The sequence below is a fragment of the Nannospalax galili genome, unplaced genomic scaffold (assembly GCF_000622305.1).
Source record: "Nannospalax galili isolate Female #2095 unplaced genomic scaffold, S.galili_v1.0 scaffold1272, whole genome shotgun sequence".
In the NCBI taxonomy this organism is placed as follows: Eukaryota; Metazoa; Chordata; class Mammalia; order Rodentia; family Spalacidae; genus Nannospalax; species Nannospalax galili.
In genome coordinates this window covers 765803-776712 of record NW_008332402.1, presented here as the reverse complement: position 1 = coordinate 776712, position 10910 = coordinate 765803, and the positions used below count along the sequence as shown (strand labels likewise).

The following is a 10910-nucleotide window of genomic DNA, read 5'->3' as shown; positions in this document are numbered from 1 at the left end:
CTTTATGTGTCTTTGTGGTTTACTTTTTGGGTATGAAGAGCTGGTTCGTCTAAGCTTGGTTCTCTCTTTTGATTTTATATTGTCGTGGCCAGATTGATTTTGTCTTCAGGAGTTCCGCCGTGGCCCAATTCCTATGTGGGTCAGAAGTTTTCAGACTTTCTCCTTATGTCTGGAATCTTCTAAGAATGCTTTTGGCCTCAGGAACTTGGGTGTTGGACTGACCTGAGACCCTGACTGTGGCTGCGCCACGCAGGGATGTAAAGGCAGATGGGGCGGGAAGAAGCCCCAAGATTTCTCAGGGAGTGGATTGAGTAGCTGGGTTGTACTGGATGCAAAGGATCAGGGAGAGGAAAGGTAAGCCTTGGAGCCCCAGAAAGAGGTTGTAAGCCCCAGAAAGAGGCTGGTGGGTATTGCAGGACCAGGGAAGTAGAAGGAGGTGAGGGCGGGGCCAGGTCCAGAAGCAGTGCTCCTGGGGCCTAAGGAAGGCACTAAGTTGGTCTGTTGAAAAAGATCAGGAAGCAGTATTGGTTCCCCAGGTGTCAGGGGACCCAAGACTAGGAATGGCACAGGGCCCAAACTAGGAGTAGAGAACAGTGGGGGAGATAGAAGGGTGAATGAGGCTGGGGGAGTCATGGCGCCGAGGGCTCCGCGATAGACTTACCCCAAGAGAGGCCTGAGGGTAGGAGTGCAGGCTAGGAGAGTTAGCCGATGGTGCAGGTCCAGGGAAGCAGAGAGAGGTGAGGGCGGGGCCAGGTCCAGTAGCAGTGCTCCTGGGGCCTAGGGAAGGCACTAAGATGGTCTGTTGAAAAAGATCAGGAAGCAGTATTGGTTCCCCAGGTGTCTGGGGACCCAAGACTAGGAATGGTACAGGGCCCAAACTAGGAGTAGAGAACAGCGGGGGAGATGGAAGGGTGAATGAGGCTGGGGGAGTCAAGGCGCAGAGGGCCCCGCGATAGACCTAGCCCAAGAGGCCTGAGGATAGGAGAGCAGGTTAGGAGAGTTAGCTGGTGGTGCAGGTCCAGGGAAGCAGAGAGAGGTGAGGGCAGGGACGGGTCCAGAAGCAGTGCTCCTGGAGCCCAAGGAAGGCACCAAGCTGGCCTGGGTGAAAAGGATCAGGAAGCAGCACTGGTTCCCCAGGTGTCTGGGGACCCAAGACCAGGAACGGCGCAGGGCCCAAACCAGGAGCAGAGAACAGTGGGGGAGATGGAAGGGCGAATGAGGCTGGGGGAGTCAAGGTGCGGAGGGCTCCTCCATAGACCCACCCCAAGAGAGGCCTGAGTGTAGGAGAGCAGGCCAGGAAAGCCAGCCGGTGGTGCAGGTCCAGGGAAGCAGAGAAGTTTATTTTATTTTTTAAAATGTTTTATTCATTATTATTTTTATTTTATATGTATGTTTGTATTGCCTGCATGTAGATAAGTGCACCCATGTCATGCAATACCCATGGAGGACAGAAGAGGCTGTTGGATCCCCTGGAACTGGAGTTACGGACAGTTGTTAGCTGCCCTGTGGGTGCTGGGATTTGAATACAGATCTTCTGCAAGAACAGCCACTGTTCTTAACTGCTGAGCCATCTCTCCAGCCCCCAAACCAGCTGCTTTGTAAGAAAGAAAGAGGAGAGAGAAGGGGGAGGGAGAGAGAGGGAAAGAGAGAGAGAGAGAGAGAGAGAGAGAGTGAGAGAGATAAAGAAATTGAGATTATAGGGCTCCTTAAAGTCATCTTTAAGCAAAAATTCCAGTGCCAGGTGCAGGGTACCTCCTTGTGAGTTGTTGGTCCCAGAGGTCCCACAGACTCACAAAACAACGTCTGCTCTTGCGGTTCCTCTTGGTTGCCCACCAGAATTGGATGATAGGACCCTATTGTTGAAGATACCATGCACTTTAATTGCAAGACACAGAGAACTCTGACTGGAACTGAACTGGAAGCATCTTTCCTCACGGCCCTCAGGCTGCTGGGGGAGAAAAGCCAACAAGAATCTCACCAGTAGTGAACCCTATAAATCACAACACTATCCTGCCCATTGATATGATAGTGGCATGACTGTTATGGGGGTAACTTACTGCTCTTTGTTTGGATAAGGGAATGCATACCTGATAATGTAAACCCAGTTGGAGACCCATGGTTGATGAAATCTTAGGCCTTGATGGGAACTTACTATTATTGTTCAGCATAACTGTTATGACATCAAGCTTCTTTCCTAAATATCTATGTTCGTATTCATAAACATATGCTACTGTTAGCCTTAATAAGATGTGCTTCTCTTAAATGAATGGCAGTGAATGCAGAGACACATGTCTGCTCAAGGTCTGAGAATATATGACAGTTGGGTGCTCCGTACAAACAAGACATTTACACCATTGCCTCAAAGGCTCAGGGAATGTGGTGGAAGAGAGGGCAATGAGAGTTGGAAGAAGACTGTGAAATGCTCTCTTCCAGACATGACACAACCCATGCAATCATGAAGCCACAGGTGCTTTGACTGCTACAATGGGCCTGCACAAGATTGAGTCTGTCAACACTCAAACAAGGATGGGGCAGCATCTCAAGGGGACAGGGAGGGCTACCTATCCCTGCTGAACTATTGGTTAGTGATGATCTCTAGGAGAGGAGAAGACATCAATTTTAGTTACTCACTGATGAGCCCACTCATAGTCACACAGATGGCCCTGGTTAAACTCAGTGAGTCACAAAACAAAAGGACATAAGTGGGGGAAAGGGACTTGTAGGAAATAGGGGGCATAAAGTAGGGGCTGTGTTGGAGTTCAGAGAGGATGGGGTTACAACATTCAGAATGTACTATGTGCATATAAGAAATTGTCAAAGAACACATTTAGTGAAAGTTTAAAAAAACCCTGCTTGCTAATGTGTTGACTAATTCCATGATTTTCTCTTCATATTTACAATTATTAAAATACAAGAGAAGTATCTGATCACAGAAGAACATGAAGACTCCGTTATGAACATGGCCTTTTCATATTCTTAAAAAGGTGAGGTGAGTTCATGAATGGAAAAAATACAAGCACATGATAGGGTAGGAAAATTGTTTGAAATTAATCTCCAGGAGCAAGGTGAAGCCCATGTAAAACAAGAGCTATCAGGCCAAATTTTAGTGCTGCTTATTTTTCTTAAGAATATTACATGAAAGGCTAGAGAGATGGCTTAGCAGTTAAGGGCACTGGATGTGCCTGGGTTTGATTCCCAGCACCCACATGGCAGCTAACGCCTGTCTATAACTACAGTTCCAGGCCACTGTACGAAATGGGTGCACTTACATACATACAGACATCTCTCTCTCTCTCTCTCTCTCTCTCTCTCTCTCACAGACACACACACACACACATACACACACAAAGAATATTATATGATTCATAAAACCAAGGTGATAATTTTGCCACTCACATATACCTTTACATAACACTTCGTAGAGAGCTGTTTTTACCTTCCAAGCAGCCACATTTTCATCTATTTCCATTTTCAGAATTTGCATCTTATGATATAATTTACATTTGGCCTCAAAGAGAAAGTGCATTAAAATCCCGTTACTGATATAATTATTATCAATGATGTGTCTACCAGTGTTGACATTTAAATGGCTATAATTGCATGTTGAGGTTAACACTGCTGTTAAGTTGCACAAGCAAAGGTTTTGTTTCTGCATTGCTCCCACATCTGAGTCTGTGCTCCTCAAAAGGCAACATGAATTGCTTTTTCTTTAAAGAAAACTTCTCTTTGACTGTAAAGATAATATTTCATGTAAGAAAAATAACTAACATTCTGGGGAAAGCAGCCAAAGTTCATAGGTTGTTTCAGGAGTGAATAATTTTATTGAGGTTCAATAAACTTGAATAGTTTCCCAATTTTAAATTCAGGAGAATCTATTCTTATAGTGTTGGAAGGAAAGGTGGGCTACGTGAATCATGCCAACCATCTCTCAGAATTAGAAGAGTGACTGTGCTTGCTGTGCTCCCTCTTAGAGGCACAAAGATGACAGCAATTTGCTGGTGAGCCACTGTTCCATTTCATCTGGGGACCTCAGTGCTCTCGTTGCTTGATTCCCTTAGGGGTCATGTTCTCTGCTTAAAAGAATATTGCCTGCTCTCTGAGCTAATGATTTGTTTGGAGGATGGAAGTCTCCAAGGTGCTGATAACTGCACAGCTTTTATAATGCATCTTTCAGATCTTTGATCTGCTTTTTTCTGAATATATGGGACCCTCAATAGCAAGATTAAAGATTCCTCTTCTTAAAGAAAAGGCAAAAGTTGAAAACTTAAAAGAAGCTCAGGTTTCCAAATAATATTTTTGTACTTTTTCATTTTGTCAACATCATAGTTGGTGAACATCCTCCTTCATTCATGTGATAACTGGATGGTAATCCAAATAGAGTGTGGGATCATAGGCTTCCCAAGGAAGATGAATACAGGTTTCAAAAGTGCTTAGTGAAAACTAGCTTATGATCAAGGCACACACACTCATCTTGAATTCTATTTAATTCAACAAACATTTACTTGGGATGTTGTAGATGTCCAACATCATATCTTCTTTTCTAGGAAATACCAAGAATCAGAATGCATGTTTGAAAGAGATTCGTATTCTGACCTGAACAGTCAAGGCAAATAAATAGCCAAGGTAGGAGATGAAATGTAATGGCAGGCAGAAAAATAAATGACATTTGGTTTGAGATCAGAGAACACATTCCAGTCAGAGGGCCTCAGGCAAAGTCCCCATCTAAGGATTTTGGGGCATGAGCAAGATGTTCCTGACTGACCTGAGCTGCAAGAAAGTTGATCATAAGTGCTATTGTGTGGGTAGGGGTGAGCTGGAGTGTGTTGGGGAGCAGTCAGGGGAAGGAAGGGGTTCAAAAGGTCAAAAGGCTTGCTGTTAACCAAAGCCCAGTGAGGAACCATTCAAGAGTTTTAAGCATAGCAAAGAGGAAGAGTTGTAGTTCCATGAATATTCTGGAAACATTTTAAGACAGGTTTTAGTATATTTTGAACTAAAAATATGCCTATGCAAATAAGAGAATATGTTTAATAATTTCCTACAGATTTTAATTTTAAAAATAACTATCCCTTAAAATGTGAAATATCTCAGTAGAATGAGAATTTGTTGCTCAATTATATTTGTCTGAAGGATTATTATTTTTGTAGCTTTTTTATTATTATCACAAGAACATTCTTCAGCCATGAAGACAGACCTTTGTTGTCTATATATACTTGTATGTATATAAAAACATATATGGATATTGTCTCTCTCTCTTTTTTTTTTTTGGTCTTTTTGAGACAGGGTCTCTCTCTAGCCCCAGCTATCCTGGAACTCACTATGTACACCAGGCTGGCCTTGAACTCACAGAGATCTGCCTGCCTCTGCCTCCCAAGTGCTGGGATTAAAGCATGCACCACCACACCCGACTGTCTCACTATTTTAAAATTATTTTTATTTTGCTATTATTATTGGGTATTTTCTTAATAGATAAGGAAAAATCAAGTTGGTGCTGACTTAAAGGCCTCATCTCTACTGTCTAGCTTTCATAGTGCTGGAAGGTGCTACGCATGCTACCTTAAGAGAAAATTTATCATCAACCATACCTGATACTGATACCAGGCCTAGGAATCTGAGGCCAGGCAGCCCACAGACTATGGAAGAGAGCCTAATATAATTATTCTGCTAAATAGATATAACATTAAACTGAGTCCTAATGACTTATTGTTATACCCATAGATTAATGTATCTCTCAGCTCTCGGCAGAGAAGCTTCCTTATACAGCAGATGATGATTAACACAGAGAGCCACAACTGGCCAACATGCAGAGAATAAGACACTGCAGAGTACTTATTCCTGAATAGGACACCTAAGTCAGACTTCTGCCTCTCAACACCCAGAGATCATTGCAGAATAGGAGGTCGAAAGACTATAAGAGCCAGAGGTGGTGGATGACCGCAAGGAAACAGTTTTCTAGACAGCTGGTCAGTTATTCAAATGAACACACAGCAATGGTAACAGCTTGTAAAAGTTCCACATAAGCTCAAGCTGGACAAAATCCCTGCATTTGGGGACTCAAATCTCTCTCTCTGTCTCTCTCTAGAGAGGGATTACATTATAAATTAGAGTACAGGAAATTTGGTGTGGGGTTAGTAAAGGTGATACAGATAGTGGAAGGGATCTATATATGATCAAAATATATTGTATGAAACTCACAAAAATTCAATTAAAAAGGATATTATTTTTCACTTTTATAAGGATGTTGTTCATCCCTACATAGAGTTCTAAGCCATGGGAGGTGAACCAGTGAGGGGCAGACTTCTACAGCACCCTGAGGAATGTCACTCCCCTCTCATACAAACAGCTGAGTTTTCATTTTCTGAATCATACTGTGAAATGCATTATTTATTTCTGCTCCTAAGTCCTTTGGAACAAAATATAACCTTTCAAAAAATCTAAGGCGATAAAATGTAACAAGTATCGGAAACAACCAGCTTTACCAACCAACAGAAGCAGGAGCTGGAAACAAGACAGCAGCAGGCAGATCTGGATCTGACAAGATGGCAGCAGGCAGATCTGGATCTGACAAGAAGAGGGCTTTTTCTCCCAAGAGACTTTTTTCACAATGCCATTGGGATGGTGAAAGTTTATCCAAGACAAATTTGAAAACATGAGCAGATTAAGTTATCTTCTGCCAACTCAACCTTCGTCAATGTCAGATCTCTAAGGTGGCTGTTTCCTCTGCTTCATCTCCTGCTATTCTGGGCAGAAAACACAAAAGTCTAAGATACAGGTAACTCTAAGTTTCAGGGTGAAGTCCAAACTGTCAAGGCGTAAACATTCCCATGAGGCAAAAATCTACCTAAAAATAGTTAGTTGGGGAAGTGGAGCACATAGAGCTTCATTTGGTTGTGTGGTTTTGAGACTTTTGTCTCCTCCTTATTTTATAAGACCAAAATGGTAACTGGTATTTTCCCCATCTGAAAGTCAATAAAATCTTTTTGTGCTTAATTTATTATTTTATTCTATGAAAGAAACAAACATCAAAATAGATTTTCACCTCATCTAAATGATCGAAGGGGGAAAACACCACAAAGATTTAGCCTTATGATTCCACTTGAGGTTATTTCAAGTTATTAGAAAAATTTTACATTACAAAGTTCCATATGCAGGGATGGCATATATTAAGATGGCAAAAGGCCCTTGGGTAAAGGCACTTGCCACCAAGCCTTATGACTTGACTTTGATCCCTAGGATCACACGATGGAAAGAGAGAATTGCCCTCTGACCTCCACATGAGTATGATGGCACATGGGCACTCTGTTTTAGTTAGCTTCTCTATTGCCATGGCAAAACATTCTGACCAAAACAAATTCGGGGGAGAAGGGTTCATTTGGCTTACAGCACAGTACATCATTGAGGGAAGCCAAGGCAGGAGCTCAGGGCAGAAGCCTGAGCACAGACCATGGAGCTGCTTCCCGACTTGCTCCCCTGGCCTGTGCTGAGCCTGCTTTCTTATATAACACAGGACAACCTTCCCACAGTGGCACTGCCCGCAGTGGCCTGGGCCCTCCCTTATCACTCAACAATCAAGAAAATGCCTCACAGACATGACCACAGGCCAGTCCAATGGAGGCAATTCCCTAACTGGGCTCCCTGTACCCAGGTACGTCAAGTTGACAACTAAAGCTGTACAGCACGTGAAAAAATAAATGATAAAAAGTTTGATATGCAAACAAATAATTGTGCAAAGTAAAGATCTGTCATTAGCAGTTCTGAGTTTAACTTTTTTATTGGAGACATGGTTCTCACTGTGCAGCCCAGGGTGGCTTGGAAGTCATGATTCTGACCTCAGCCTCTGGAGTGCTAAGATTCATGAGTGTGCATCACCATGCTTGGACTTGTTGGTTGATTTATTTAATTTATTATTATTATTCTATATATTTTAAAGATTTATTAATTATTTAATTTTTATTTTAATTTTTTTGTGTGTGAATGTTTTGCATATAGGTAAGTGCACCTGCGCTTGCATTGCCTGTGGAGGTCAGAAGAGGGCATCAGCTCCCCTGGATTTGGAGTTATGGATAATTTTTAGCTGCCATATGGGTGCTGGAATTGAACCTAGGTCCTCTGTAAGAGCAGCCAGTGCTCTTAAGCACTGAGCCATCTCTCCATATTTATTTATATATATTTTTAGGTTAGTAAGTGTTTTGTTTGATGTATGTATGTACACCACATGTATGCCTGGTGCCTGATGAGGTCAGAAGAGAGTGTCAGATCTCCTGGAACTGCAGTTACTTGTGGTTGTCAACTGCCATGTGGACTCTAGGAACTGAACCCAGATCCTCTGCAAGAGCAGCCAGTACTCTTAATCACTGAGTCATCTCTCCAGCCCCATGTTATGAAAATTCTTAACTGGGGACTATTGTCTACTGAAGCTAATACACAAAGCTGACCCTTAGATTCTTTCCAGTTGTATATTTATAGTTGAATAATATGATTATTCACAAAAAGTATATAAGAAAAATAATACAAAGAAACATTGCTATCAAATACTTTCTAGATTAGTATTCAAATGCAAGTTAATAATATTAGCTACCATCAGTAAAGTAAGTACAAAATACGTATCGGTGTGTATTGGCATTTGCTGTTTTTTACATGTTATGACAGTGAACATTATTAAAAAGCCTCAGCTGATTTCCCACTTGTTCTTTACTGTGTTATTCATTGCAACTGATCATACATTGTGGCCCCTAAAATAACTAGGAAAAGTCAGCTTGAGAATGGTGACTTATTAGGTAGATCAGAACATTACTCTTTACTGTAAGGACTATTTGATGCGTCTCCTAATATTGCAGGTACAATATAGCACAAAAGCTTCCCTGACCTTCATGTAGCAATGAATCAACAAAAATATTATCAACCAAATTAAAGTCACCAATGGGTGACTGAACGTTTCCAACAGAAATGCCTTTGCCACTAAGAATTCTATGAAACCTAAGTGTCTTCAGAAACCAGAGCCTCACCTGGAACGGGTTCATATTCCATGTAGCTCCTACTTTCTTTCCAGGAAAGCAGGCAGTTGAGGCTGTTTGCATCTGTAGATTCTATGTAACTTTTCATCATCAGCATCATCTGGTGAGCTCTGGCTATTCCATAATGCACTTTAGTTTCATCCATCAGAGATGTTTTCATGAGCTCCACCCTTGTGTTGAGAGCTTGCTGGAAGTACTCAGAAGCTTTGCTGTACTGTCCCTAAAGAGAAGGAGAGAGAATTTCCCCATTGTTCCTGCCTCACCCACTTCGTGGCTTTGCTTGCCTCCCCTTACTGTGTTCATGCTTGAGGACAAAGCCATGGTAAACTGGCTCTGTATCATAACAGGCTGCTGTCTGGGAGCAGTGTTTACTTGGTATTCAATATGTAAAATTAATTTGGTCAGAAAGCTGTGGCTGTTACATTGAGTTATATGAAATACATTCTTTGGATAAAAGTGGCTAAGCATTTACAGTTTTATACTGTTCAGCCTCATATATGGCCTCGGAAAGAAGCTGGGGAAAGAGAGAATCAGCTGCCACCAATTTCTCTAGGATTTTATTTCCATGGAAATAAATTTTAATTTCTACTACTTGTAGTGTTGCTTTTACCTAATAAAATATTTCTATGTTTTGTTTTCATTTGTAGGGTGAGGTTATTTTTAGTGAACTCCTTTGATCGAAAGCCAGTGACAATAAATTTATCTATCTGATGATTTGGTCACTGTTTTTCTTTTTCTTAAATGCACCTGTTATTGTTCAACTAAGAACAGGAGGTATTTTAGATTAAAAAATAATATGATTGTAATAGCACTAAAACAAATAAAAGGACTCATTTAAATATCGATGTCTTTGCAAAATTCATTACAACATTCTCAGATTTTAGAAATTTAAGATTTCTTTTCTTTTGGTCCCTCCTTACCTATCCTAAAAGTTATTGTTTACAAATAATAGCATTCACCTAACTTGTATAAAGCATAAAGGCCAATAGTAAATACTTCGTATATATTATGTCATTAGTCTTTACAAGTCACCCTATGAGGAAAATTTTATCTATATTTCACAGATAATGAATTTGAGCTTCAGAGAGGAGCTTATCTGCTGCTACCCCCAAATCTCCTAAAATTCCTCATTACAAACTTTTCTTTAAAGATGAAAATTAGGGGGCTGGAGAGATGGCTAAATGGTTAAGGACACTGGTTGCTCTCGAAGAGGACCTGGGTTTCGTTCCCAGCACCCTGTGGCAGCTACCAACCATCCACAACTCCAGTTCCAAGTTATCCAATGTCCTCTTCTGATCTTTGTGGGCATTACACACATGTGGTGCACTTACATGCAGGCAAAACACTCACACACACAAAATAAAAAAAAAGATGAAAGCTAATTCCAAGACTGACCTATACTTTTGGAGACTCTTGAGAACAAAACTTCTTTTTATCTAAAGACTTTTTTAGCTAAACTAAGTGGATCAGCGAGCTCCAGGTTCAGTTGAGAGGCTCTGCCTCAGTAAACAAAGTGCAGGGTAATGGAGGAAGACACCTGACTTCAACATCTGGCTTCTACATGCATGTATACACATGTGCATACGCACCCACACACTTGTGTACCCCCACACATGTGAAAACTCATATATACATATGCCTGGAAGAAAATAGAAATGAATTCTTTTTTATAAAATTATTTATTTAATAACCATATAATTAGAAGAAGCATTTCATGACAACAGCATTGACATATTCAACAACAATTTCCTGAGCTAAGATGCATCTGTTTCAAGATTGACTGTAAATTTTTAGGATTACAGTTAAATTAATACAGTTATACAACATTGTACTCAGTATAAACCCTTTAAGACATAAAATTAAATGAGGTTTTAACCTTTAAAAAAGATCTCCATTTCA

General features: G+C 41.1%; 1 protein-coding gene across 3 annotated transcripts in view; it reads right to left on the bottom strand.

Moving 5' to 3' along the window:
• The window catches only part of Ttc29 (tetratricopeptide repeat domain 29), a 227248-nt gene that overhangs the window by 87076 nt on the left and 129262 nt on the right, over nucleotides 1-10910 (bottom strand). For all 3 annotated transcript variants that reach the window (XM_017796729.2, XM_029560809.1, XM_008827488.3), the window contains one exon: nucleotides 9003-9231. In XM_017796729.2, the coding sequence (XP_017652218.1) occupies nucleotides 9003-9231 (229 nt within the window). The remainder of the gene's footprint in view (nucleotides 1-9002; nucleotides 9232-10910) is intronic.